The sequence below is a fragment of the Myotis lucifugus genome, unplaced genomic scaffold, assembly GCF_000147115.1.
Source record: "Myotis lucifugus unplaced genomic scaffold, Myoluc2.0 scaffold_319, whole genome shotgun sequence".
Taxonomy (NCBI): Eukaryota; Metazoa; Chordata; class Mammalia; order Chiroptera; family Vespertilionidae; genus Myotis; species Myotis lucifugus.
In genome coordinates this window covers 564012-591415 of record NW_005871367.1, presented here as the reverse complement: position 1 = coordinate 591415, position 27404 = coordinate 564012, and the positions used below count along the sequence as shown (strand labels likewise).

Genomic DNA, 27404 nt, shown 5'->3' with positions numbered 1-27404 from the left:
TTCTGGGTGGGAGGGTTAATCCGTCCTGGTGGAAGTTGCCCATCAGGATATTTTTACTGAGTAAAAATGTCATATTTTTAATAAAGCTCAATGGGTAAGAAGAATGAAAATCTGACTGCTTCTCTCACCTCCACTGCTAGCATTGTGGTCCAGTCACGCCGTGTGACTTAGCACAAATCTCCGATCTGTAAAATAATGATAATAGTACCCACCCTTGAAACATTGTGATGAGGGAGAAAATGGTTGTTTTTAAAGTGCTTTGTGCCTGGTATATAGTAAGCATTATAGGGGTATTATTTAAATGAAAGGCGGCCGATATGGGGTTCTCTTGTGTCTGCCTGGCTCCTGAGATGTCCATCTTCCATCTCACCCCTGCTTCCTGCCTGGAGACGAGGTCAGTGCAGGAAAATACTGAGGGTGGGCCCCTTCCCAGGAGACCCTGGCCAGTTAGTGGGGTGACAGCCTTGATGCAGGCAGCAGGAGTGAATCTGGTGGAATCACCCACCCACCTAAGTGGGAGACCGTGGGCTGCAGCCCGGCGGCTCGTCCTGGTCAAGGTGGTGGGCCGGGGGCAGGGGTTCTTCATTCAGGAGCTCCGACCGCGTCCCACTCCACCCTCAGCTCACAGCCCGGCCGTCCTGTAAGGAAGGCACAGTCAGAGCTCGAAACCCCATGGGTTTATCCGACAAGACTGGGCTTACAACAGTTTAGCCCTGTACTGTGTACCCCACGTCGTGTGCCCTGGGGCCCTGAGGATCAGGGAAGAGCCCCACAGGTTGTGAGGGGGTTCTGCGTCAAGAGGGCAGAGTCCCCCTCCAGAGAAGCCTGTGGTCACGTTCTTGCCCCACTACAGACAAGGGACCACTCTGACCGCTCGGGTATGGAGGCCAGTTCAGGCTGCACATTCCAAAACTAAGAGTGGGGTGCTAAGGTGGCAGCCTGGAAATGAAGGGTGATGTCGCCAACAGACATAGGCCAAAACCGAGCGAGTGTCCTCTGCCTGCCTCCGAGTGTCTGCAGTCGTGATTGACATGTGAAGAAGGATGCGTAAGGTCATTGGATAAAAGGTTGTTTTCAGGCCGAGGTAGGGATTGGATGTTAGATGGACATTAACTTAATATGGAAGAGTTTATGGAGGCTCCACTCTCAGGCTAATAGAATTGGAGATGGCAGTCTGAGCTAGGACCTTGTTAAAACATTTTTCTGAGATTTTGCAGATACTGTCAAGTCAATAAATAAATTGATATATGGATTGTATTTTGTGAATTTAAGAAAAAATCTAATTTGTGTTACTAGAGCAGCAGTAACACAGCTAAACAACCATAATGCATAAATAAATTATGTTAGAAATGTAATAATGCCCATTTTTTATTTTGTGCATGTTACATTCCATTATTTTATTGCCATTGGCTCTCTTTGCATTAATCATATCTGTTTCACTTAAAGCTATAGTCTGCAAATGAAATCATTAAAGTGATAATGAAATTTTGAACGTTGCTTATAAAAATTTACTAATGGGTCACATGAATTAGACTCTACTGTTCTTGCTTACTAACAACTTTAATTAAACCACAAAGGGGGATAGCATTAGGTGGTTAATTTTTGTCACCTTGAGGACAGTATGCTTATTCTGAAACTAAATATGATTGTGTCCTACTATTTAAAAAGATAAGCTTTCTTTCCATTCTAGCTGGAGGTAAGCATAGCATGCAGAATGTAAACGCTGGCCGGCTTAGTGGGACAGTGGGGAGTTTTTATGTAAATCTGGTCGGTTTAATTAACCATCAGGTGTATCACATTTTCCACCTCTACAAGCTCGCTCCCTTGCACACAGTGGCATACTTAGGTCCCAGGGACTCGGAAGAAGGTGCCCATCAGACAACAGCAAGATAATGACTTCATGGTTTCTTTGTCATTGAAATCTTTATTAAGATAATTGCAGGTTCACATGCATTTGTAAGAAGAAATACACAGAGATCCCTGCACGCTCCCCCCAGTCTCTTCCAGGGCTAACATTTTGTAGAACTCTGGAGCCATGTTGCACATCAGGATGTTGACATCGCTACAATCTGCCGATCTCGTTTAGATCTTCCCAGTTTGTGTGGATTTAGTTCTACACAATTTTATCACATGTGTAGTTTGCATGTTCACCGTCACAGGTAGATACAGAACAGTTCCGTCAGCACAAGGCTCCCTCTCATCCTTTCATAACCACACCCACCTCTCACCCCTCCACCCCTCCTTCTCCATCTCTTACCCTGGCAACCACCGACCTGTTCTCCATTTCCCTGTCGGTCAGTATATACCCTTTTGAGATGGGCTTTTTTTCACTCACCACTGTTCCCAGGAGATTCCTCCAAGTTAATATGTGTATCAATAGCTTGTTCCTTTTCCTTGTCGGGTATTGTTCCATGGTATGCGTGTACCACGGTGTATTTAACCACCTACTCATTGAAGGACATCTGGGCTCATTCCAGATTTAGGGGCAACTACATATAAAGCTACCCAGACCATTTCATACAGGTTTGGGGTGAACATAAGTTTTCATTTCTCTCTAGATAAATGTCCGAGAGTAACATTGCTGGGCTGTATGGTAATTGCATGTTTCGTTTTACAAGAAGCTGCCAAACTGTTTTGCAGAGTGATCCAGTTTCTCCACATCCTTGCCAGAACGGTGGTGTCACTAATTTTTATTCCAGCCATTCTGATGGGTTTGCATTGAGAGCTCTCTGTGGTTTAGTTTGCATTTTTCTGATGGCTAATGAGTTGACTATCTTTTCATGTGCTATTTGACATCTGTCTGTCCTCTTCAGTGAAATGTCTGTCCATGTCTTTCGCCCATTTTCGAACTGGATTTCTTTTTTAAGTAGTTGGGTTTTAAAAGTTCTTTATGTCTAGGTGACATGGGAGCTGCTGGAGATTCTGAGCAGAGGATGGTCGGGTGATGTGTGGACGTGGTGACAGGAGACTGTAAGGGATGAGGACAAAGGCAGAGGGACCCGTTAGGAGGCCATGGCAATGATCCTGGACGGAGACGGTGGTGCCCTGGGTCAGGGTAGCAAACGTGGAGGTAGCAGCAGTGGTTGGGTTCTGGATAAATGTTCAAGGCAAATTCAGAAGGATCTGATTATAGGTTCCAGGGGGGATGTAGCAAAAGCAGGCATCGAGGAAGACCCCCGGTTTGTCCTGAGCACCTTAGAGAATGGAATTGTCCTTCCTGAGACGAGAACACCGTTGTAAACGAGTAAGGCCAATAAGGTCTAGATAACACCGCGAGAGCAGCTCTTTTAAACGTTGAGGATTAACAAGCATACAGTAAAGTGCATTAGGCATGCTCATCTTAAATGGTTCATTTTCAGGAATAAATAGATTTTTTTTCATAAAGATTTGCGGGGACATCTGGGCTCATTCCAGATTTAGGGGCAACTACATATAAAGCTACCCTGACCATTTCATACAGGAGATGTTTTCCTTTGATTTCCTTTGACATCTTAAATTCTTTACCTTTTTAGCTCTTCTGAGAAACAAGGTACATCCATCTCTGCTACAAATTGAAATATGAAATTGATTTTTTCTGCAAGTATCTTTCACCCGTCTTACGCAGACTCCTAATTCCGGGCCCTGTGGGGGAACAAGGAGGTATAACTGCTGGCCCGAGGGACTGTGGTCTTTTGTTAAGCATAAGTAAAAGGTGTGAAAACTGCAGAGTCAGGGAGATTGAAACAACCCCACTGGCTAACATTTGTGTATGTCACCTCCTTCTCTTGAACATCTGTCACAAAACGACAGAGTGTTGGCTCTGTGATCTGAGAGATGACTTGCTGTAAAGGGCACATGAGGAAAGTGTGACACCTCATTCCCGAGGAAGAAAGCCAGTGGAGGCTTTGATGTGGTGTAATTTGGGGTCTCGCGGGGACCTGAGTAAACCCCTGGAGATGATGACATCTCGTGACATACTTGCTCCTCAGTCAACTCACTAGTGAAATAACGTCAAGGGACCAGCCTGTAGGCGGTCCTCATGCTGAGTAGGACACGTGCTCTGGTAATTTAAGCAATTTCAATCTGCAACTGATTTTCCCATAGAAACAGTGATGTGAGAGAGAATTGTATTCTGACCAGGGATCCAAGGTTCACCATGGCTTAGTATTTACCAGACACGTTGCATTTGACTATATTTGTTTTCAGCTGTAAATGGTTGCTATTTAGTATAAGACTAAATGGTTTTACTAAAGCAAAGCAGAGAAACTGTCATGGCACTGAGAGGGTTCAGAAGAACTTCATTCGGAATGATTTTTACCATCATCTTTGAAAGAGACTTTGGACCAGTTTGGTAGTTTGTTGAGAATTGATTCAAGAATAATGATCTAAAAGGACTTTTTTCTCTAAACGAGGTGAACCAATCTGATTTTTCAAAAAAAAACAAACAAGCAGTGCCTCGCTTAGCAATAGCAGAAAATATATTCCGTCCCAGCCACAGCTATAATTAGGTACCAATTACATTACCCAGCTGTAATTGTCATAATTGTTATTTACATTTCTTAGTGGAGGTATTTCATGCTTTTTCTTGGATCCTTTGCACTTGGCTTTTTGTTGGTATTGATTTTTTTGGACCTGCAGATCGCCAACACTTTAGTGCATCATTATATAACAAGATCCCAAGCCTCAGCACAGACGGCAACAGCCACGGCCAGGTTTGCTGCTCTGTAACAATCCTTCTCTCTCAGCCGTAACATTGCCTCACTGGAGCGGGGTTTTTAATAGGATGCATGGCTGTGCAGTGATGCAACCTTTCTCTACATGGCAGCCTTGAAAAATTCAAGCAGATCTTAGCTGGCCGAGCAGCCACAGCATCCTACAGACTTGGGCCAGGATTGGCATAAAGCCTGTTAGAAACTAATCCTTTTAAAATTTCTTCCTGGATGCCAAGATCATCCAAGATGATTTTGGAGCCTTTTGAGAGCATTAATTTTTTTTTTTATGTTGTGGTTACAGCTCACTTCTCTTTGCCGAATCCCATTCTCTATCCCAGTCCCCCTGCATCACGTGGCTTCGCTGTCTGTTTCCGTCTCTCTTCGCTTCTTGCTGCTTGAGCTTCTGATTGTTTTGGAAGGAAGCAGATGAAGTTGCTTTGTGACTTTGGGCCTCTGGGCCTGTTCCCCTCTCCTCACTACTGGGATGAACACTGTAGTGAGCTCTTTATAAGACTGGCATTTTTCCAAGAGGAAAAGGACTAGGTGATACAAAAACTAAAAAGAAATGACCAAAATAAAGTAGAAACTTCCTTTAAGTATCTAAGGGTGAAAGGTGTTTTAAACCACTAGAGGGAGCCCATATTGTTCCGATTTCTGAATCCTATCAAGTTTAACAGCTCGCTTTTATTGGCCATAGAAGAGGGCACCTCCAAACAGTGATGTACACATGCACAATGGTAACCATTGCCTTCAGCTAGCTTTGAAGGTGAAAACGGGAGGTCACCAGATGGAGACCACTGTCTACACTGTGGTCTCCCACTCCGTGTCACAGAGGCCATGTGAATGAAGTCATTGGAGCCAGGACCTCTCCAGGGTTTCTGGCTCGATGGAGTGTTTGTGTGAACTAATATAAATTCAAAGTAAACATCATTACATAAAAGGGTACGGTCTTTTTTTTTTTTTTAGTTTTATTCATTTCAAACGGGCCGGATCCGGCCCGCGGGCCATAGTTTGCCCATGGCTGGTCTACACTGTGGCCCCCCACTCCGTGTCACAGAGGCCATGTGAATGAGGTCATTGGAGCCAGGACCTCTCCAGGGCTTCTGGCTCTCCTGTTCCCCTTGCCTGTAACACGCATGGTCATCTCCCACCCGCTTCCTCACATCATCCCCTGGGCAGATTGAGTTCCATCCTGCAGAATATCAGTCTTGTGTCGACATTATGCTGGGCTCTGGGGCAAACTGGAAGGGGACTAATGCAACTGTCTTTCATGGCAGGATAGGAATCGTCTTCCTCTCCAATAATCTTTTTGCACCTCTGCTGGTTCTTGCTTCCATGGCTTGGGACTGCCCTTTCCTCTGTTTAGCGGTCCTGTCTGCCTGCTGAAGTCGTAGGCTTCCTTTGAGGCCCAATGGGAGAAAGACTTCCTCTGCCGCGCCTTCCTTGGTCAACGCATTTCTTATCATCAAGGTCCTTGTGTGGAGGTATATAATTTGAACCACACTTGAATATACGTTGCCATGGAGATGTTTTGTATTTGCTTCATGCCTGGATTCTCACTTGTAATAGATTGTAAACTCTTTGTGACAGGGTTATGTCTTCTGCGTTCCAGTTATTTTACCCATAAGGCCTAGCATTGCTTAGGAACTCCCTTGGTAAATACCGATTTTAGCTGTGCTTTAAATTTTACTAGAAGTTACCAGCACCATTGTCAGGAACATGAAGACATCTTATGAGAAAAAACAGGGCAAACCCTTTAGCTGCCCCCTCTCCAGCTCTAGAACGCTGGGGGAGAAGGGTGATTACATCTGTGGTGTGATTTTAGCTTTTTCCTCAGTATGCACCACCACCTGAAGTCATTCAGGGCTGGGAACTTACTCAAACACCCCAAGGACTACAACCTCGAGTCCAGAACTGTTTGATGATGCATGAACACGTAGATATGCCCAATAGCTTCCCAGGAGGGGAAAACCGCTCCCACTGTGGCCTGCTTCACCTGCCCTCAGCCAGCCCGCGCCTCATCCTGCTGCAAGGCCACTTCATGATGCAGAGCAAGCACTTGGTGCTCCTTGATTTAAAAAATGTACAAGTGGAGAATTCCATGCTACTTAAATCCTTTGAAAGTAATTACCAGATTGTTAATGACTTGATTCGCAGCTGAGAATTCATCCTGATAGGGACAAGATATATGTCATTCCACATAAAGAGTGCAGAGATTATGCAACAAAATTAGAAATTAAGCATCAACATTAAGATCTGTACCATTATTTTCACTTTGGGTTCTTTAATTTCATGTTTAGGTTAGCTTAATTTGTATTGTTTTCCCTCTTTCTTTGAATATATCATAAGAAGCAATGTGAAAATATTATATCTGGGGCGAATTCTACCATTCTGCCAATGAACTTGCTGCAGGGAGCAGCCTTCTCCCCTATAAACAACAACGGGCATCTGAAGGGTCTGCAGGAGAGCAGAGGGCACGTGGGAGGAGGTGGGACCACTTCCCAGGGAGCCCAGAGAGGTGGGTCTTTCCTGCTGAAAGAGAGGCCCCTCCTCTTCAGGGACTGGGTTTTCTGTGACCAGGAAAACAGCATCAGGAAGGAATTTTGTTGTGTTTGTCTGGTGTCCTATTTATATTTAGATATTTAATTCATCTGGAAACTATTTTTTGTTTTTAAAGTAGGAGTCCAACTTTGTATATCCCAAAGGAATAGCCATTTATATTTATTTCATTTTTAAATAAACCATCTTTTTTAGTAACCTAAATACTACCTTTATCACATATGTTTTGAGAATCTGTTCTATTTCACTGATCTATTTGTCTCTTTTTGAGCCAATTCATATTGTTTTGATTGTAGTTATTATAGTAAGTTTTAGTATTTTTTCCCTAATTTTTTTCTCCTACTTCCCCCCTACAAATTTGTTATTAATTTTTATATATTTATTTTTCCAAATGAACTTTAAAATTACTTAGTTTCATTTCAACAAAATCTGTTGGTTTCTGATTACAATTAAATTTCTATGTGCATCTTGGGAAGATTTAATACTTTGTGATGAGTTTGCCTAAGAACACTGCATTCAGGATCTCCATCTATCAGTGCCTTGTTCTATGTTCTTCAATAAAATTTTGTTTTTCATCGTATAAGCTCTGTACCTTTCTTATTTTCCTTTGGTAAATTGTATTGCTCTTATGAATAGTATTTTTCTAATCAATTTCCATTTCTTACTAGTATAAAGAAAAGCTTTTAAAAAGTATTTATATCCAACAACTACTAAGCTCTCACTTGCTGCTGCAAATACAGATGTTTGCTCTGCCAGTTCTTACACCATTTGTTTTATATCTTCTCTTAGTGCATTAGTTAGGGTCATGTTGAATAGTAAACATCCCTGTGTTCGTCTTGAATGGTAATGGCCTCAATATTTGACCATTACCTAAGTTGTTTGTTGTAAGATTCTAGTAAATGGCCTTGATCTTATTTAAGTATCTTTTTCTACTCCTATTTTAGGGAGTTGTTTGTTTGTTTTCTTGTTTTAATTAGGAATGACAATTTAATTTTACCAAATGTTTTTTAGCCTCTATGTTTTATTGATATTGTTTTAATGTTTTCACTGTAAAAAATACAAATGTAATGAATATGTTGATAGCTTTCCTAATGGTGGGCAATCCCTGCATTCATGAAATAAACAATGCTTGGTCATATAATATTATTCTGTTAATTCACTACTGGGTTCTATGTGCCAGTACTGTATTTAGAATTTTTGCATCTATATTTATAGTGAAATTGGTCTTTTTTTAAAAATCAGGTTTTAGTATTAAGTATATTCTAGCTTCTTAGAATTAATTGGGGTAGCTTTTCATTCTTTTCTACGGCCTAGACCAGTTTGAATACACAGTATCTGTTCTCTGATGATGTCTACTGTCCAATGTTCATAAGAGTTTTGGGTACTACCAAGCTTTTAACCTTTATCCTTGTGATTTTAAAATATCTTATTGCTTTAAACTTTAAAGGGAGGTCTCTAAAATGCTTGTTTTCCCCTCTCATTCAAACTGCCAAGATTTGGGCTGTTTTATTGTTTTGCTTTTTTTTTGCTTGTGTTTACATGAAAAGTTTTAGAGTTTTAGTAATAAGCTGAAAGCTTTTGCAACAGGAGGGAACCCATGGAGGGGGGTGCTGTACATATAGTGTCCAAGGCTTTTGTTGCTACATGCATAGTTGGAGATGTGAGAAGGGGAAGGAACCTACATTTAGCAGGAAAAGGAGGACAGGGCTGGTTGTTGAAAGCCTGGCTCCAGCTCCAGCTCCAGCTCCAGCTTCCTGCAAGCTGGGTGACGTTAATTAAGCAAACCTCTGAGCTTCAAGTCGTTTTTCCTCATCCATGAGTCATGTTGATAACTGCCTAATACAACCGCTACGAGGATCAGAAGAAATAATACTCAAAAGCATCTAAATCCTTAAAGCACTGTGTTGATACAAAGGTTACTTTATAGGGTTATTCTTATCAAATGATTCATATAATAGGAAATGTCTTTAATGAAAGGCAATTTTTATTTGCAAATGTTTATTTAGGTAGTTGTTGATTTATTATAAGACAGTCTTTTTTTTAAAATCAGGATCAGTAATGACCATGAGATAATTAGAACAGGTTTTAAATTTTGTTAAGTCATCTCAGGTTTAAAGATGTTACACTGTACCCCAATGAGCCGGCCAGGTCACACTTTAACATCCTGGGATCATTAGCAATCTTAGTGAACAAAACACCAGCTCGTTGATTTTGTGGGCATCACTACACTTTCTGTCTTTTTCCTTGTCCTCGTAGAGAGAGAGAAAGACTTTTCCCATGTCCTTTATTTAATCACCTGGAAATAGAGATCCCCCCCCTTTTTTGTAGCAAAATGCTCCTCTAGCACAAAAACAGAAAAGAAATATTTTCTCCAGCGTGTACTTACAGCACCAGTTAATTGAATCATAACCCGTGTTAAGCACCTGAAATGAATGTTCGTAAAGAGTCCATCCTGGCAAACTGTGTATAATCTCCGCGGTGACATGGTGAGAACTTGCTGCATCCTCTTTCGCCCTTGAGTCTGCAGTGAAAGGTGTATAATCAGTTCCTTTAGTTCACACCAGGCCCCTACTCGCTGTGCCATCAGCTGCGGACATGTAAAGTCCAAATACTTAGTCGACTGGTCGTGCCCACTGGGGGAGAGAAGGATAATATTGGCTTAGGAATCATCTGAGCCGTGTGAGGTGCTGAGCGACTGATGTACTCCTTCCTGTCTCATGGTTAGGAGCCAGGCCGAGCGCTGAGTGCTGTCCAGGGTGCAGTAGCAGGAACGACTCTGGGAATCTCGACACTGAGGGGAATCTCCCTGCAGAAGTGAGGCCCTCGGATGCAATGTCATTTTGCAATGCAAATGAGAGCAATGAAACGGGGCATCTGAAGGAAATATCACAAGATCCCCGACACTATAAAAATATCCGGTCGCTACACTCATTGGGAAAAGGGCCCAGGGCCTGGAAGCAGATCTTTTTCACTGGGATGGAGTCACTTAAGAGATCATTCTTTTCACAACAAACGAACACACAGATAGAAGAGGGTGAAGGTTTTTTGAAGGAACGACCTTGTTGGATTTCTGCCGTGTGGCATTGGGTGCTGATCACTCATCGGTGCCCAGACCACAGCAAGCTCAGAGCATCAAATCCTTTGTTCCTAAGAGAAGATATAATTAAATAATTCTGAAACATGACCAAAAATTGAATCTCTGAAGAGACAAATTCAATAGCAGTCTCTTTCTTCAACATCCATGTCCTATTTATTGAATTGCCTGCCCATTACTCATTTCTCCGGGAAACGAGCCTCCGTCCCCGACTGCAGTGGGTGCAGCTGTGGCTCCTGGTGGAAACAGCCGTGGCTTCTGGTGGAAGTGTGCCCCACCCCTGCCCCACCCCTGCCCCATGATGAGCAGTGAGCACCCAGCCTAGGCGCCACCAGGCCACTCTTCCTTGGAGGGATTGGAACTGTCCCCAGGGGGCGCTCGTCCTGGTCTGGCTGCTCCTGGAGCCGGGAGCTGTGAACTTGGGAGCCGTTGTTGGTGTCTGCTTTGGTCACACAGCCTGGGGAGCACTGAGAGCCCCTTTGGAGATGGATGGGAACTCAGAAAAGAGGCCTCGGGCCGATGAGGGTTAGCGCGTTCATGTGGTGTGGCGTCCTGCGTTGTAGATGAGGGCCTGGTTGGACTGGGAGCCATTCCTGGGGCAGAGTGGTCCATGAAGTAGCTGGTTGCACACGGGGGAGCAGTGGCATCGACTAGATGACCGTTCAGGGGCTTCCAACCCTGAGATCCCATGGTTCTCTAAAGGCACAGATTACATGTGTCTGAGTCCTTGCCAAATTTAAAAACTGGATTTTACAAAAATTTCTGCTTATGCATATTGAGATTCCTTTGATAATCACATTTAGGTTTATGAAAGTAATACATATTCGTAATTTGAAAGGTCAAATATTTCTTTAAGAGCACAGTCATAACAAAATTACAGGTCACTGCTTTCTTCTCGTTTCTTAGTGTCAGTGACTCAATATTTTAGCCCTTCTAGTTACATCTATATTTCTAAAAAACATGTTCAGTTTTACTGACTCCCCTATTAAATAATATGAATGTATTTACACTCACCACCTACTTCTGTTTCTCCATCCTCCCCATGTAGCTTTACATCGCAGTTTTTGGTTAAATTAATATTGAATGATTACATTACTATGTAACTGTTACTTACAGGTGAGCATGTAGTGTGCCGTGATTATATTTCCTTAAACATAGTTGAGCTGATCATTGCCTTATATTTAATCTGCTTGGTTTTCTACGTACCTATGATGGATTCTTTCCTGAACTCGGTGCCCTTAAACACATCAGGTAACTTATTTGTGTTCTCTTCTGTTGTCTTCCTGGGAGAGGTTACTCCGGGAATCATGGTGTCTGGTCCCGATCTTGGCAGCTCACTCTCTAAATATGCTGTGAGACTCCCCCTCACTCTAACTTCCTGAGAATGGCCTTCGCTTTGCTCCAACACCCCTTCCTAATCCCTTCCATGTTGGCTGGTCCATGGCAGAGAAATTTTAGGATCCTGTGTGTCTGAAAGCTTCCCCATGGCCAGCTTCCCTCCAGATTTGGAAGGCTCTGCTCTGTTGCCTGCGGCGATGGTGGGAGGCTGACGCTGGGCTCACCCTGTCTTCCACCCACGATCTGCTAGTCTCTTAGATGCTTTCAAGTTTATCCACGTTGTTTTGAAATTTCATAGTGATACGTCTCGGTGGGTTGGGCTTCTTTTTTCTTTCCCATCAATTGAGCTTGACACATGCAAACTCCTGTTCTTTAGTTCTGTGACATTTCTTCGAATTATTTCTTTGAAAATTATCTTTCTCCATTTTTTTTTAATCTCCTCTATTCCTGGGCCCCCATTGCATTATCTGGATTTATCATTTGTTGTGTATTCCCGTCCCCTCCCATTTTCTGTCTCCTTTTTTGTTTTGATTGTTTTAGTCTGTTTTGAGACTGAACTGTATTTTCTAATTCTTCTGTTGAATTTATTTCTGTTGTCATATGGCTAGTGTCCAAGAGCTCTTCGGCCTCCGAGTGATCTCACCCCCTTTAAAAATAGTCTTCTGCACTTTGCTTCCTGAAGGCACTGTCCTTTCTCTCAAGTTTTCTTTGGGTCCTTGCCTTGTCTCCTCCGAAATCCCCTTTCAGTGTAATGGCATTTTCCTTGCAGGGTGGGTGGGGGCTGGCTCTGCTGGCGAGGAGAGAGGGGCCACAGGAGGCGGTCCGAGGTCGGGTTCACTGGGTCTGGGCACTGAGGGCTTTCATTTTAGTGAGGTTTGGGAGGAGAGGGAAGCAGAAATAAGCTCATCTGTTTATTCCAGAAGTGCCTCAAATCCCAGTATTACATTTTGATTTTAACCATTTGGTAATGAACTTTTCTCCTGCTCAGTCTATCTAACACTTATTTAGAAATGCCTGCAGCTTTTTAAAACCTCCTCTTCTCTTTAAGGCTCTCTTCAGGGCGATGTACCAATCACATTTCCCTGAGGGTCATTACTTGTCTAGTTCTGTTTTTATCACTGAGTTCCGTGCATTTGTAATTTTTACTACATTGTTTAATTTTGGATTGGCCAAATTCTGAATTGTTACATCCAAGTCTAATGTTTATGTTTTGTTTCTGCCTCCACCTACTTGAAGATGGAAGTAACTACAAATGTAAAACTGTGAACAGAAATTAGGCTAAGAAACTTTTAGACTCTATCTGGACTAACAGGGACAGTATGTTCTTATCCGCCCACACAAGGTGAGAAATTCAATACAGTAGGGCCTTCAGTCTTGCCTTTCGTTCTCCCTTCATCTGAAGTGAAAGGGGAAAGGTAATACATCTTTTTGTTATTAAACAAAATAAAGCATAAACATTCTTCTTTAGAAACACATTTTTTAAATTAAACTCAAAGGTGACTTTATTATGTAATTCCTTGAATGGGAACCTTGGTTTGCATAACGATCAGTCTCCTCAAGAATGGTTTTAGGAAATGGGCAGAATATGCTGTTCAGATGGTTCAATGTCATTTCTAAAGTGCCCCAATGTGTAGAGGCACTTCTGCGGGGGCTTGGCTTTGTTTTCTGATGCTTTAACCTTAAAATAAGGATAGAATTTGGAAGTCTAATCACCGAGTAAACTTTTTCAACTACTTGATTTCTCAAGCTTTTGCCAAATGTTGGGTCATGGTCAGTTTACTTTTGAATTATCTACAACATACGCATGGTGTGAATATTCCATATTGTTTAAAATGAGAAAAAAATTATATCAAACAAGAACACTACACTGGGGTGAAAGTTAAGCATTTGTGAAATTAACTGCTTGTGCCTGAAAACTTCTCTCCTCCTAGAAGGCCACCTACGTTATCGTAGGCACAAGCCATCAGAGCAGATAGAGCCACTAGGAGGCAGGCACCGAACCTCAGTTTCCTCACCTGCCAAATGGGAATGTAGCTTATTGCTGTGGACATTAAGTGAGTAAATATACGGAAAGCACGTGGAGGAGGGTCTGACACACGGTAAGCACTGTCTTCAAGAGTTAATTTTAAAAGTAGGAACTGCTTTCCCCGGGGATTGGCGGCAGGGAAATAGCTTCAGGACTTTCCCACCCTCACCCACCATGTGTGCCCGTGCTGGGCTGGTTAGCTGTCACTGCCAAGTCAAAGGGTTCCGTCCCAGTGTCAGTCATCCTTCTCCCTTTTCTGCTCAAAACCAGTGATTCGCACCTTCTGTGTTAAGATTATACTTGGTCCAAACAGGAAGACAGGTCACCACCTTCCCATGTGCTACTACACATGATCACATGCCAAGCCCTCTGACAGCAAGGGAGATGTAAGGGTATTTAAGACGAAGAGCAATGTACCATCAGGCCATTCCCTCCCATTCTGAGCTCACCACAAGGACAGTGGCCCAGGGTCTCAGGGAGCATGTGAACCTTGGATCTACACTGTGATTGTTCCATTTGATTCACAAGTGGCTTTTATGTGATTGTATATTGACTTGACACTTAAAAAAGTAACCATCGGGCTCCGCTGGCGTGGCTCAGTGGTTGAGCATCGATCTATGAACCAGGAGGTCATGGTTTGATTCCCAGTCAGAGCACATGCCTCAGTTGCAGGCTCAGTCCCCTGTAGGGGGCATACTGGAGGCTGATTGATGACTCTCTCTCATCATTGATGTTTCTCTCTCTCTCTCCCTCTCCCTTCCTCAATAAAAATATATTTTAAAAAATAACCATCAGTTGTTCTCAGCTACTTTCTTAATAAGGTAAACAGAAGGATAATAGTAGTGGATCTGTCTTTTTTCCCCCCAGTAGTTCTTTAAAACTTTATTTAAAAAAAACTTTTATACCTAGGGAAAATATGGGAGTATCCATGGGAATGCACCAAATACAGAAACTTTATTAGTACAACTGGTTACAGGGTAGAGTTTTAACACCCCTGGTGTATACCCTAAGAGCCGTCCTCTGCAGTGGAGGGATACAGTGAGGTTTCAGGTCAAGAGTAGAAAATGTAGACTTGCAAGGAATATTCTGTTTCCTATACATAGAATTTTGAAAATTTGAGACTTTGTATTCCAAAATGAGACATCTTATGATAAGTAATTTAAAAAAGAGTTTTATTTGTTCTCAATTTTTTAATATTTCTTTTGTAATTGGATGCACTTTTACTGTGAGTTAAACCTGGGATTGAATGTTTGATGTTATTTAAATAGGTTTCCAACTGGGGGAGAGTGTTTTCTGGGCCACCACAGCCATGTTATGTAAGAGAGGAAGTCATTATATCACCTTCCAAAAATACTTTCCTGAAAAAATATTTTGCAATCAGGATATGTCTGTTTAAATATGTACTACTACAAACCTTGTTATCTTGATGTACAATGTACATTTTTAAATTAATACTTTATATTTAGAGCATTTTTCGTTTGACAGAAAAATTATATTGAAAGTACAGAGTCACCAGATACCCCCAGTTCCCCCAGTTTCCCCTACTGTTAACATCTTTCATTAGTATGGTACATTTGTCATAGTTGATTAACCAGTATTGATCTGTTATTAACTAAGGCCACAGTTTACATTAGGGTTCACTCTGTGCTGACCTTGGGCTCAGCATCTCTCTTGGGACTACAACCCTACACAAGGCCCTCTCCCGGAAGATCACATGCTTTCCTTAAAGGACACACCCCTGGCTTTAGCGGAGCGAGGGTAGAACCTGCAGTTCCTTGTCTTACAAGGCACCATGAGAAGGGGCTCCCTGTGGCCCCAGCTTTCCTGAAGACAGTCCTCTAATGCACTCACTGTGGTGCGGACTCCCTGGCCCACTTTCCTTTGTGGGGTTGAACATGACATTGGCCCCTCTCTGAGGCTCCTTAGGGAGGTCCTTCCTTTGTCTCAGGAGAAGCGCTGCACTTTCTGCTCCATCAGAAGTTCTGGCAAATTCTCTTGTTTTCTAGTCTCTCTCTCTCTCTCTCTTTTTTTTTTTAGAGCATATACTTCTGTCATTTCAGGGGACCCTGGGGAGGTGGAAGAAGTAGCTGTGCATGCTACCATCTTAAAATGAAAATTTCTGAGGTTTTTTTTCCCCCCTGAGAGCCTAATTGCACATATTTTTTTCAATCTTGACTCCATTAACCATTTATGGATTGGCATTTGGCGTGTAATTCGTCTGGTAATCATCAGAGGATGCTTTTCTGATGGAGTTTCTTTTATTCAGTGGTGGCTGGCTCTGAATGGAAAGAGGTGCCACTGTAGAAATCAGATTAGCGTTCCAGAATTTCAAGAATTCAACTCTAATTTGCATTTTCTATTTCAGAAGAGAGGGTTGGGGACACACGGCTATAAACACAGCTGCTACTGTCGGTCACGTCGTGCGTTTTCTAGTTTTTGTAAAATAAAATGGTCCTGCTCTCTCTGTGCACCTGGCACAAGCTCCTGAGGGCCGACAGCCCTGCAGTGACCAAAGGTGCGGTACGTGCTGCTGGCAGAGTCGGTGGGACCTGCCGCTGGCGCTGGAAGGGGTTCCACTGCTGAGTGCCAATCTCCTCTTCTTTCCTACCCTAACGAAGGCGCCCTGTAATCATTACTTGAAGCACATTGTTTGGAGTGCCAACTGCTTTGTATGTATTAGTTTTAAAATTCTGCCCATTTGCCCTAGCCGGTTTGGCTCAGTGGATAGAGCGTTGGCCCGAGAACTGAAGGGTCCCAGGTTTGATGCAGGTCAAGGGCGCGTACCTCAGTTGCAGACTCAATCCCTGGCCCTGGTTGGGGCACAAGCGGGAGGCAACCAATCGATTTCTCTCTCTCACATCGATGTTTCTCTCTCTGTGTCTCTCCCACTCCCTTGTACTCTCTCTAAAAATCAATGGAAAAATATCCTCAGGTGAGGATTAACAAAAAAGTAAAAAAAGATAAAATTCTGCCCATCCTGGCAAATGTTTTTTCTCTCCCTTACTTTGTTTAGGATATAATTATGTGAGTTTTACTTTAAAAGAAGATTGTTGGTGAAGAATCACAGTCGTGGCCCAGAAATTGTCTTCTCTTTTCATAGACAGACTATGAAAAGCCCTTCAACTATTCACTTTGAGTGTGTTTTTCTACAAATCTGCGCAGATTCGTATTTCATCTTAGGTTTTCTTTTATTTATGAAAACAAGCTGAAATGCTTTTTATCATTTTTCTCTCACTTCAGTTAGCATAGTTTTTTAGCCTTAAAACAGATTTGCTGTATGGAAAATATAAACAAGATTTAAAAAATTAAACTTTTGAGACTTGGTGGGTGTCTTAAATTATCCTTTCCTGACCACGGAGACAGTGTTGGCTCATTTCTGCCTCTTTTCACCCCAAACTGCAATGGTGTCCTCCCCACCCCATTCACTCCCAAGCATCCGAGGTTGTCAGGGTGGGGGCAGGGCAGAGAGAAAGAGTTTACTAGCACCAGCTCATACATTAACTAACAGGTATCTGTGAATTGGGATGCTCTTCAATCCTCCCAGGGGTGTTTTCACTTTTTAAAAAAATGATGTGTTTAAACCAAACAAACCTGTAAGATTGGTGGAACTTCTGGGTGTGTAGCCTAGTCAGGGTGCGGGGGAGGGCGTCGTTGTGGCAGAAGATTTGGGAGGTAAGGATGCGGTGGAAGAAGGCCACATCCGAGCAACGTGGCCTGTATACACACCCCCATGCATTTGCAGAATGAGCGAATGAAAAACGATTGCCGGACCCTGAGTCCCCAGGTGTCTGGTTTGGGTCTGCACTGGGCACAGGGACAGTTGTGACCAGGTGGGCGGGTTAGGAGCCGGACAGGGCTGGTGTCACTCATTGTGAAGTGGGGGTTCCCTGTGTTCTTTTTCACAAACGTGTTTTTTCCCATGAAAAGTCACACATGTCCACTACATACTGAAGATAAAGAGATCACCCGTAGCACCACCATCCAAAGAAACCCACTGTGACCAGCTGACACATGTTACAAGCACCTTACGGCCGAGGGAAGCCCACAGCGGGTCTATCTTCTCACTAATCCCCACCGAGAGTCCAAGGAAGAGAAAACAGGGTCAGGTTTGTTAGGAGAGAGGAAGGAGGCCAGTGCCTGCGTCATGATGGGGCTTTGACAACGTAGGACATGCAGTTTCTCAACAATACGGAAGATGTCTTTTGTTTATTTCCACTGCAGAGGTTAAATGCAATTATATCACAGTATTCTAGTGGAATGAAATAATGGAGACAGCCACATGTTATTTATCCTTCATCCTCCTTTTGAAAATATGACAGTAAAACATTCATTTAGTTTTTCAGCTGTCGTTTTGTTGTTGTTGTTAGTAATTCAATGCAATATTTCTTAGAGGCTGTCTCATCTCCTTCACTGATATTTCTGAATGTCTTTTATTTCTTACCTTTAAAATTATTTCACAGCCTTTCATATTTAATAACTCATGCTCTCATCAAAGAGGCAACTTTATTTCTCAATCGTTCAGATTTCTGTGGGTGTGGATCCTGGGTCACAAAATGCTGTTAGAATTGGAGACCCATCCGGGAGTTGAGGTTGTGCATCTAACAGGCTTACCATTGGAAACAGTCCTGGTGGCTTATTTCTGTCCCGGAGAGCGAGAAGCAGAGTTATAAACCTCCCATCGTTGTCACAGAGAACCTCTTGATGATGTTGAGGTCGAAGGGAAATCACACAGCCACGCTGTAGGTTTCCCGTGTTATACTGGACACACTCTGCGCATTGTAAAGGATGCTCTCTGCATGTCTGTGCACCTGCCCGGCAGTATTTGGAGTCAGCAGTGTAATGTAGTGCATCACTATCCGTCACTTCATCAATATTTATTGGTTATTATTTCATGAAAGAAACTGCACAGGCTCTATGGAGGGTGCAGAGGATCCGGGGCACCTGCTGTGTCAGCCACATGCACGTCATGTAGCTCGGCCTGACGCACAGCACAGGGAGGAGGTTGCTGGGTAAAGAACAAAGTGACTGAATGTCGGATGCTGAGGTGCATTGGCTATTGAGACCCAGAGAGAGAAAGGCATTGTGTGGAAGACTGTCCAGAATAATCTTTGTTTTTTCCTATAAAACGGTGAGGGCAGCCTGTGGTATCAATTTAAGGGAATAACTGATTTTAAAAGAACAGAGCAAAGCAGTCGGTAATGATTGAATGGGCCACAGTGGGTGGATCTGTAACTCATGGGCCTGGTTGATCTTTGATGCATTGCAGGCCAGTAATTAGAAACGGCCCCAGATTCATGAGCAGGATTGCCGACTGCTCAGCTACTCATCTGTTTCCTTGCCCTGCGGTCGACTGTGGCACATCAACGTGTCCTCTCTCTTGTTTTCAGCACGCTCTCCTGGCTTTGAAGTTTATCCTTGCCTTTGCCATCCATGATAAACCACAGCACATCCAGCTGAAACTGGCCAGATTGGAATTTGAGTCTTTGGAGGCACTGAAGCAGCAGGTAAGGGCAGCTGTCCTGAAAATAAACGCGTTTCTCTGGCGAAGGCCAGGAGACGCACTTCGGAGTGCTGGCTCTCAGCATGTCCTCCGGCCTCGACCTGACCAGTTTAATAAACACAGAAGACTCCCGTTCAGGAGGGCATCGCAAAACCCACCTCCTGGTAACGTGAGCCACAAGCAGGTTAATGAACGAAATAAACTAAGCAAAACAAAAATAAGCAATGTTAAATGAAGAATAGGGCTGGCATTCAACAAAGAGCAGAGGTTTCCCAGAAGCACCTGGGGCGCTCCTCACAGTTTCTGAGTCTGCTTCTACGGGAACATGAAGCAGGACGAAGTGAGTAAATAGAATCCTGAGTATCTTGCGGAGTGAGGGAGAACAAGGAAGTGTGGGCAGAAACAGCAAAAAATGTCAAAAAGTAGAAACCTCTTCCCATGACTTCCACATTCTACTAGAGACCAAAGAAATGAGAAAGGGGCGGGGCGGGGGGGGCGGGGAAGGAGAGAGGAGAGAGAGAGGGAGAACATACCATGCTGGAACTTACCAGTTCTCCTTCACAGCGAGGGTTTGAATAATCCCTTCACTTCCCTTCTGCCATTTTCAGACTCAGGGCCATTCACATACTTCCTCCTCTGTCCTTCTTCTTTTTTACAAACATTCATATGTTGTTGTTTTTTTTAAGAAAAAGAATTAAACATCAGATGAAATCTTTAGAGTGAAATTTATTTTCCCATAATATGTATTTTAGACATAAAGCTTGAGGCCATGAATCAAGTGGGGAAACCAAGATGCCATAGGAGGCAGGTGGGACTTGCTTGTAAATTCCTCAGGAAACCTCCGGAAGGCTGAGTGAGTGAGACCGAGACAAGGACAGGCCCGCAGGCTGCTAACCTGGCGGCCCATTCAGAGTTTAAAGCAGCGGTTCTCAACCTGTGGGTCGCAACCCCTTTGGGGGTCGAACGACCCTTTCACAGGGGTCGCCTAAGAACATCGGAAAACACATATATAATTACATATTGTTTTTGTGATTAATCACTATGCTTTAATTATGTTCAATTTGTAACAATGAAAATACATCCTGCATATCACATATTTACATTGCGATTCATAACAGTAGCAAAATTACAGTTATGAAGTAGCAATGAAAATAATTTTATGGTTGGGGGTCACCACAACATGAGGAACTGTATTAAAGGGTCGCGGCATTAGGAAGGTTGAGAACCACTGATTTAAAGCATTTGTTCAGCTCTCACTTCAGGAGAGGCTGAGACCGCATGGGCGAGGGGCAGAGGAGTAGATGAACGGGAGGGGTGGGCAGAGCCGCCCCGCCACACAGGGACGCTCCTTCGTCTTTGCGAGGAGCCTGTGGGCACAGACAGCTGCAGGGGCCTCGATGCTCAGACCCTCAGCTTACACCGTCCTCCTTCCTGAGACAGCATTGCCCCAGGAGGCCCATGAGTCCTGGCTCCTCCCGCTGTCCGTCCATCTCTGCTTCCACAGTTGTCTTCCGCCCACTTCGCAGAAGGAACCATCTTGACCCCATCATGTGCCTTGCCCCCAGGGTGAAAATCTCCCAGGGGACAGAGAGCCTTTCAAAACCAAAGTGGTGCAGCCCCCCAACCTCCCGCCCCCCAAACCGAATCATCTCCTTACGAGATGCATTTTTAAACTTCATCCAGAAACGTATGTCCAATAATTGTTTATTAAAATGTATTATTATATTTAAATAATTTTAATCATTTATGCATCAGTATAATTGTAATGACCAGTCAGTGCAGAAGAAAATTTTAAATACTTATAGTACAGGACATTTTCATTTATGAGCATATTATAATTTCAAGCAAGCAAATATATTTTGGAAGGATACATTTCTTTGGGAGAAGTGGAAAGAACGTGACTTCAAAGAGGAAAAAAGGCAAGACATAAAATTGTTACTATTGATTAATAACATTTGTGTATTTTTAAATGTGTGATGGTGGATATCACATTAGTATAGTGCTTATTAGACTTGGGTATCTTTAAAAGAGTGATCTAAAATTTTATAAGTGTCGTTATTTGCAGTATGCTAGAAGTTACATTTTTGCAAATATTTCATTATCGATAAAAATGTTAGATGTCAACTTAAAATTGTGTGGAAAGGCAGGTAGCATCCAAAAGATTTAGGGGGTATGTAAGCAAAACAATTTAAAACTATAAGCATTGTCACTGTCCGTTGACTACATTCCTAGTGAGATGTCACAGACGGGCAGGCAGCTTGCGGCCGGCACGCGCACACCTTCGCCCAGGTCGAGGCCAGTCTGGCTCTGTTAGTAAAGCCCTCCTCTCACCAGGAGTTCACGTGCTCATGTGTTTGTCTGAAAGCAGAGGGTCTCTATTGATGTTGGATATTATTAACATGTCTCATGGTACTGACTACATTTACCTGAAAGTCCTGCTACAGAGCTGTTTTGTTTGCTCTCAGGGGACTCACGGATATTAGAGTTTATTAAGAATCTGGCTAAATGATCTCTCTAGTCCTCTCAGCTCCTAGAGTCCCACCTCTTCAGACACACCCTGCCTGACCATGCAGCAAAGCCCTAATTCAGAGGCACAATTTATTTACAGTCATCTAACCAAAATTCTATCTCCTATTATTTAAAAAGAAGAAAAATATCTAAAAGGTTGTAAGTCTCTCTGGGCCTTTTTCTCCCGTGGACATAGCTGTGATTCTCTGATTCAGATCACCTTCTGACAACACATGGTTCTGGTGCTGATTTTGCTGTGAGGGCCCTGGAGGGACAGACCTGTGTGAAAGGCTTTGACTCGGTGCATTTATCGAACGCCTTCAGACAGGACGTTCCCAGCTTGCACTAGAGGTGCCTTTAAATTAGAGCGTGTGCGGCTCATGTCTCCGCTCCATCAAGTGGGCAGGAGTCAGGGTTTCCAGGGCCTTGTCTGCAAACCAGGGAGAAGTGTCCTCCCTCCACTGCTTCCTTGTTAAAGTGACAACCTGAGAAGACAAAGTCCAGGGTAGAAGCTGGGCTGAGATCTGTCCCAGCTGCCCCCTCCCCTCTCTCCGTGCTGGCCCGCGTTCACGCTGTGGGTGCCCCGCACTGCCACGGGGGCCCGAGTTCACGCTGCTGTCATCATCTTGCCACTGCCTAGAGGTCCCCAAAAGGCCGGACGGTCCGAGGTGTGAAAGGTCACCTGCTTTGTGCTTTTCAGAAACTCAGATCAACTGGCGTGGCTTCAGTGTACTTGCTGAACTATTGACATTTCCGGAGATAGAATTTTTCTTATTTTTCTTTAATCTGACATTTAACAGACTGCTTTGTAAACAGGCAGAGCCTCAGCCCACTGGGCTTTCCCCATGTATCCGAGGCAGGGAGAGCGTCCGCCCTGTCCTCCGGTCAGTTGGCGGGCCCCCGATCGAAAACGGCGTTGTTGAAAGCATGCTTAAGAATAAGTCTCATTAATGCCCAGCCTGTCTCCACACTCTCTATTAAATGGCCAGAAATTTACATCAAGCTTGTCAATAGAAATGATTACGTATGATTAGTTATTATATTTAATTTATATTTGAATTGCTACTTTTCAACTCTCTTTCCATTTTATGGACAAAATGCCATTGAGAAATTTAAGTCATCAGAGTTCTTAAATCGGGCTGTGCAACCTGAATGTAGAACTTTTGAAAAATACGTGGGCCTAGGCCCCCCGCTCTGAAGTTCCTGATTCCCTAGATCTGAGTGGGGCAGGCACCTACATTTATAAAACTCTTCCCATTGTTCTATGTCCCCACCCCAACCCCCAGCCCCCAGCAAAGATAGACCCAGGCGTGGTCAGGTGAGTGCCAAGAACAAGTGAGTCCTGGGCCAAGTTCAGCCCTGGCAACCAGGCTGGGAGCCTCTTTGCAGCTCGGTTTTTGTTCCGTTAACTAAAGGCCGGACGCCATGGTCTGTGGGAAGGCTCTGGCTTACCTGTCTACACCCAGCACCCGTGTGGTTCTAGGGCAGGACGGGAGCCCCCCTGTAGAAGCGCTCTGTGGGTCCCCGTTATTCCTCAGCTCGGGTGGTGGGGTGTGGTGAGGGCAGGGCTGAAGGAGGAGAGGTACTGAAAGCAGTTGTCTTTCATTGGCAGATAGGAAAGTGCGGCATTTCTGAATGTATAGGCAAAGTAGGTATACCTAAGGTGGGAGGCAGACTGGGGGAAATAGAACTGTTTGCTTTGCAAAGGGCGTTTTCAAGTGATCGGGCTTCAGCTGGTGAGACCTTTACAAAGAATCCTAGACAGTAAATAGCATCCTGGGGATGCCCTTTTATTTCTTTTCAAATCGATTTATTCAATGCTCAGTAATTTAAAAAAAAATTTTAATCTTTATTGTTGAGAGATTACAGATGTCCCCCCTTTTTTTCCTCCATTGCCCCCTCCACCGGGTTCCCGCCCCACCCAGGCCTTATATGTGGAATATAAAGCTCAGTAATTTTAAGATTCAATTAAAAATAGAAAGGAGTCATGGCATGGGATGGCCTGGAGCATCCTGGGTTCAGTCACCACAGAACCGGCCTCTGGGCAGCCAGCCCTCCTGGGAGGGAGCCACACCCACAGAAGCAGAGCTGGGTCCAAATGGGGCCTTTGAGGACGATAACAGCCTAGGAAATCAGTTGAAAGAACAAGATAAGAGCTTTCGGAGGACACCACATGCTAATTATAGCCTCAGTGACCTCAGGTCAGATGTGGGACCCTGGACAGGGCAGGCCACGTGCCAGCCTGCATGAGGTAATGCTTTTGTGCTCTAGGTTCAGCGTATTTAAACCAACTCCAGCAGCTCCCAGAGCCTCTGAACCTTTCTCTCCCTGCATTTGTGCTCTGAGTTATGTAGACAAATAAGCGTTCTTAGTGGAAAGTTGAAAGTTTCACACGTAGAATGAGGATGTGAAGTATTTGACGGTTGAACATGTATCACATGTTGGTCAGTCAGCATGTCCTTAGGATGACCTGCTGCATCCAGGGAAAGACCCGGCTTCTGAGAAACCCGGGGGCAGGCGGCGTGGAGCCTCAGTCCTGGGGGAGGAGGTGGTCCGTTTCCCAGGCCCTCGAGGGAACGGTAAACCAGGTTTGGTGTTTCGGGAGTCAGGTGGCCCTCTGAGCTGGTCTGTCACCTCTTCCTGTGTCAGGTGGTTTGTCTCACCACCCTGTGCAGCTTCAGGGTGAGCGACTTGACCTTTCTGTGTTTCCCCAACACTGAAACGAACCAAGGAAAATGATGCTCACATGTAAGGTGGATAAGGCTGAAGGGAAACAGTGTGACTAGGACGCAGTGGGAAGCAGGGGGTGGCGGGGGGCAGGAGAGGAGATGAGGACGGTGATGGTGATGGTGATGGTGATGGTGATGGTGATGGTGATGGTGATGGAGGGGGAGGACCACCTCACACTTGGGCGCCCTGCATCACTGGGTAAACCAGGAAGGAATTCTGGGATAAAATGGTACCATAAGACCAGATTAGATGACGAGTCACAATTCCACCTCTGTGAAATTCTTCACTAGTGAATTTCTATATAAATCACTACTTATCTCATTCCCCTGGTTCTCTAAGAAAAATGGAAAATGTGTGTATCTTAATCATTCTCCCGATGTAAGAAACACGGCCAAATCAGATTTGTTTTTACTTATAGAAGTTACTGAAGGGGCCATGAAACAGGATAAAATTTAGTGTCTTCCCGGTCTCCTATGAATGTGGGTCAGGAGCAGTGTTGGCAGAGGGCTGGCGGCCCAGATCCACTCCCCACAGACGGGCCCAGCGGGCTGTGCGGGAGAGGAGACACCTGAGCTTCAGCCAGTTCACAGATGTCATTAAAATGTGTCTGTGTCTGTAAAGAAAACACTCACTCTAATAAGTCCTAGAGATTTCAGAATGCTTAAAACTGTAGATTGAAAAAGAAAAGATATATTCTGGTAAGATGTTAAAAGTTCTAAGAGTCCTGCCCTGACTGGTTTGGCTCAGTAGATAGAGCGTCGGCCTGTGGACTCAAGGGTCTCAGGTTCGATTCTGGTCAAGGGCATGTACCTTGGTTGCGGGCACATCCCCAGTAGGGGGTGTGCAGGAGGCAGCTGATCAATGTTTCTCTCTCATCGATGTTTCTAACTCTTTATCCCTCTCCCTTTCTCTCTGTAAAAAATCAATAAAATATATTTAAAAAAAAAATAAAAGTTCTAAGAGTCCAGATCTCAGATTCTGTTCCAGATTAATAATTCCATTGTCTAAGGGCCAACAGGTGTGAGAGTAGGTCTTCCTTTTCCAGGCAAATGCCTGTTGTTTTCACCAGATGTTCTAGGACAGTAGTTCTCAACCTTCCTAATGCCGCGACCCTTTAATACAGTTCCTCATGTTGTGGTGACCCCCAACCATAAAATTATTTTCGTTGCTACTTCATAACTGTAATTTTGCTACTGTTATGAATCATAATGTAAATATCTGATATGCAGGATGTATTTTCATTGTTACAAATTGAACATAATTAAAGCATAGTGATTAATCACAAAAACAATATGTAATTATATATGTGTTTTCCGATGGTCTTAGGCGACCCCTGTGAAAGGGTCGTTCGACCCCCAAAGGGGTTGTGATCCACAGGTTGAGAACCGCTGTTCTAGGATATTAAGACTATATTGCTGATTTCATCAGGGTCAAAGATATTTGTCTGTGACTACCAGACTAGAAGCCTCCTAGGGACAGGCTTACTCCAGACACAGAATTTATATTTGTTGAATGAATGAGTCAGTAATTAAGTGAACATTACTAGGTGAAAGCCTCATTCTTTTGTGCCCTTTTCTATTACTAAATTCTAGCCCTTTGACTTTGAAATTATCTTCTGAGTGTTAACTTGGGAATCAGGAACTCATTATTGAGCGCTTACCATGTCAGGAAACCACAGGCTTTATTTTTAACTTTCGTTTTTAATTACTAGTATATTGCTAAAACAAAATCTTTTATTTAATGTAATAAACATTATTATTTTCCATTGATTTCCAATGCTACAGAACCTCAGACATGATTGAGTATTAGGTCATGCAGTGAATGTAAACCTAGGAGACTGGGATGAAATATACTGATCGATAGGCTAAGAAATTTAGACTTTTAAGTAAAGCCCTAAAAACAGGACATGTAGTGATTTGCCTCTGTCTCATAAGACTAGAATGCAGAAGACAAGAAATGTGTGGATTTAAGAATTTTTTTAAATACTACCTAATCAAAGGAAAATGATCACTTTGCATTAATAATGGCTCTAAGAACACAAATAGTGAATCATACTGAATTCATATGTAAGGCAAAATTAAAACACAGATATTAAAATTCAGCAACAAATATTGAGTACAATCTATGATCAAAGCTAAAAATATAAATTATCAGAAATTCCCTGCATTATCTATTTGTCAAATGTTAGAGTTGAAAAACCTCTTGATCCTGTGCCAAGCCCTGACTTAACAGATGGAGGAAAAGGTCATTCCTGTGGCTGTCTGCTGCAAAGATGTCCCCGGTGTCCCTGCCTCCTTGTGGAGTGGCACACTGTAGGGCAGTGATGGCGAACCTTTTGAGCTCGGCGTGTCAGCATTTTGAAAAACCCTAACTTAACTCTGGTGCCGTGTCACATATAGAAATTTTTTGATATTTGCAACCATAGTAAAGCAAAGACTTATATTTTTGATATTTATTTTATATATTTAAATGCCATTTAACAAAGAAAAATCAACCAAAAAAATGAGTGTCACGCGTGTCATAGGTTCGCCATCACTGCTGTAGATTCTAAAACAGTGAGTTACCTTCTCTTTAAAATCCCTCTGAAACTGAATCACCCTGAAAGGGCTTTAATGGACAGTACAAACCACTTAGTGTGCTGATTGTTAGGCACCTGAAGTGGATATTTGAACTTGTCTTGCGATCCCTTGTGTCAACTGCATGAACTCACCTCCCGGCGGGGTGGGTGAGCTGGATTCAGAGAACGGGTCTGGATTACTCTACTCCTGCAGTTCCCCAGGAGAACCATGAGATGAGTAGGTCTTGGATTTGGACATCTCATCTTCCTGTGATGCCCTTGCTGATGCCTTTAGTCTGTGGGATAAAGTGATGTGACCAGGTGAAGAAAGCAAGCGGTGGGGGCCAAAGAGCAGAATCCCAGGCCTGCTACAAGGCCATCGGGTCCCGAAATTCAGTTCA

At 43.6% G+C, this 27404-nt stretch overlaps 1 protein-coding gene across 3 annotated transcripts in view; it reads left to right on the top strand.

Annotated features, from left to right (window-relative positions):
* Positions 1–27404, top strand: part of ANO10 (anoctamin 10) — a 90600-nt gene that overhangs the window by 41303 nt on the left and 21893 nt on the right. For 2 of the 3 annotated variants that reach the window (XM_014466020.2, XM_023764182.1), the window contains exon 12: positions 19096–19212. The exons of the other annotated variant lie outside the window; for it this stretch is intronic. In XM_014466020.2, the coding sequence (XP_014321506.1) occupies positions 19096–19212 (117 nt within the window). The remainder of the gene's footprint in view (positions 1–19095; positions 19213–27404) is intronic. 3 annotated transcript variants of the gene reach the window in all.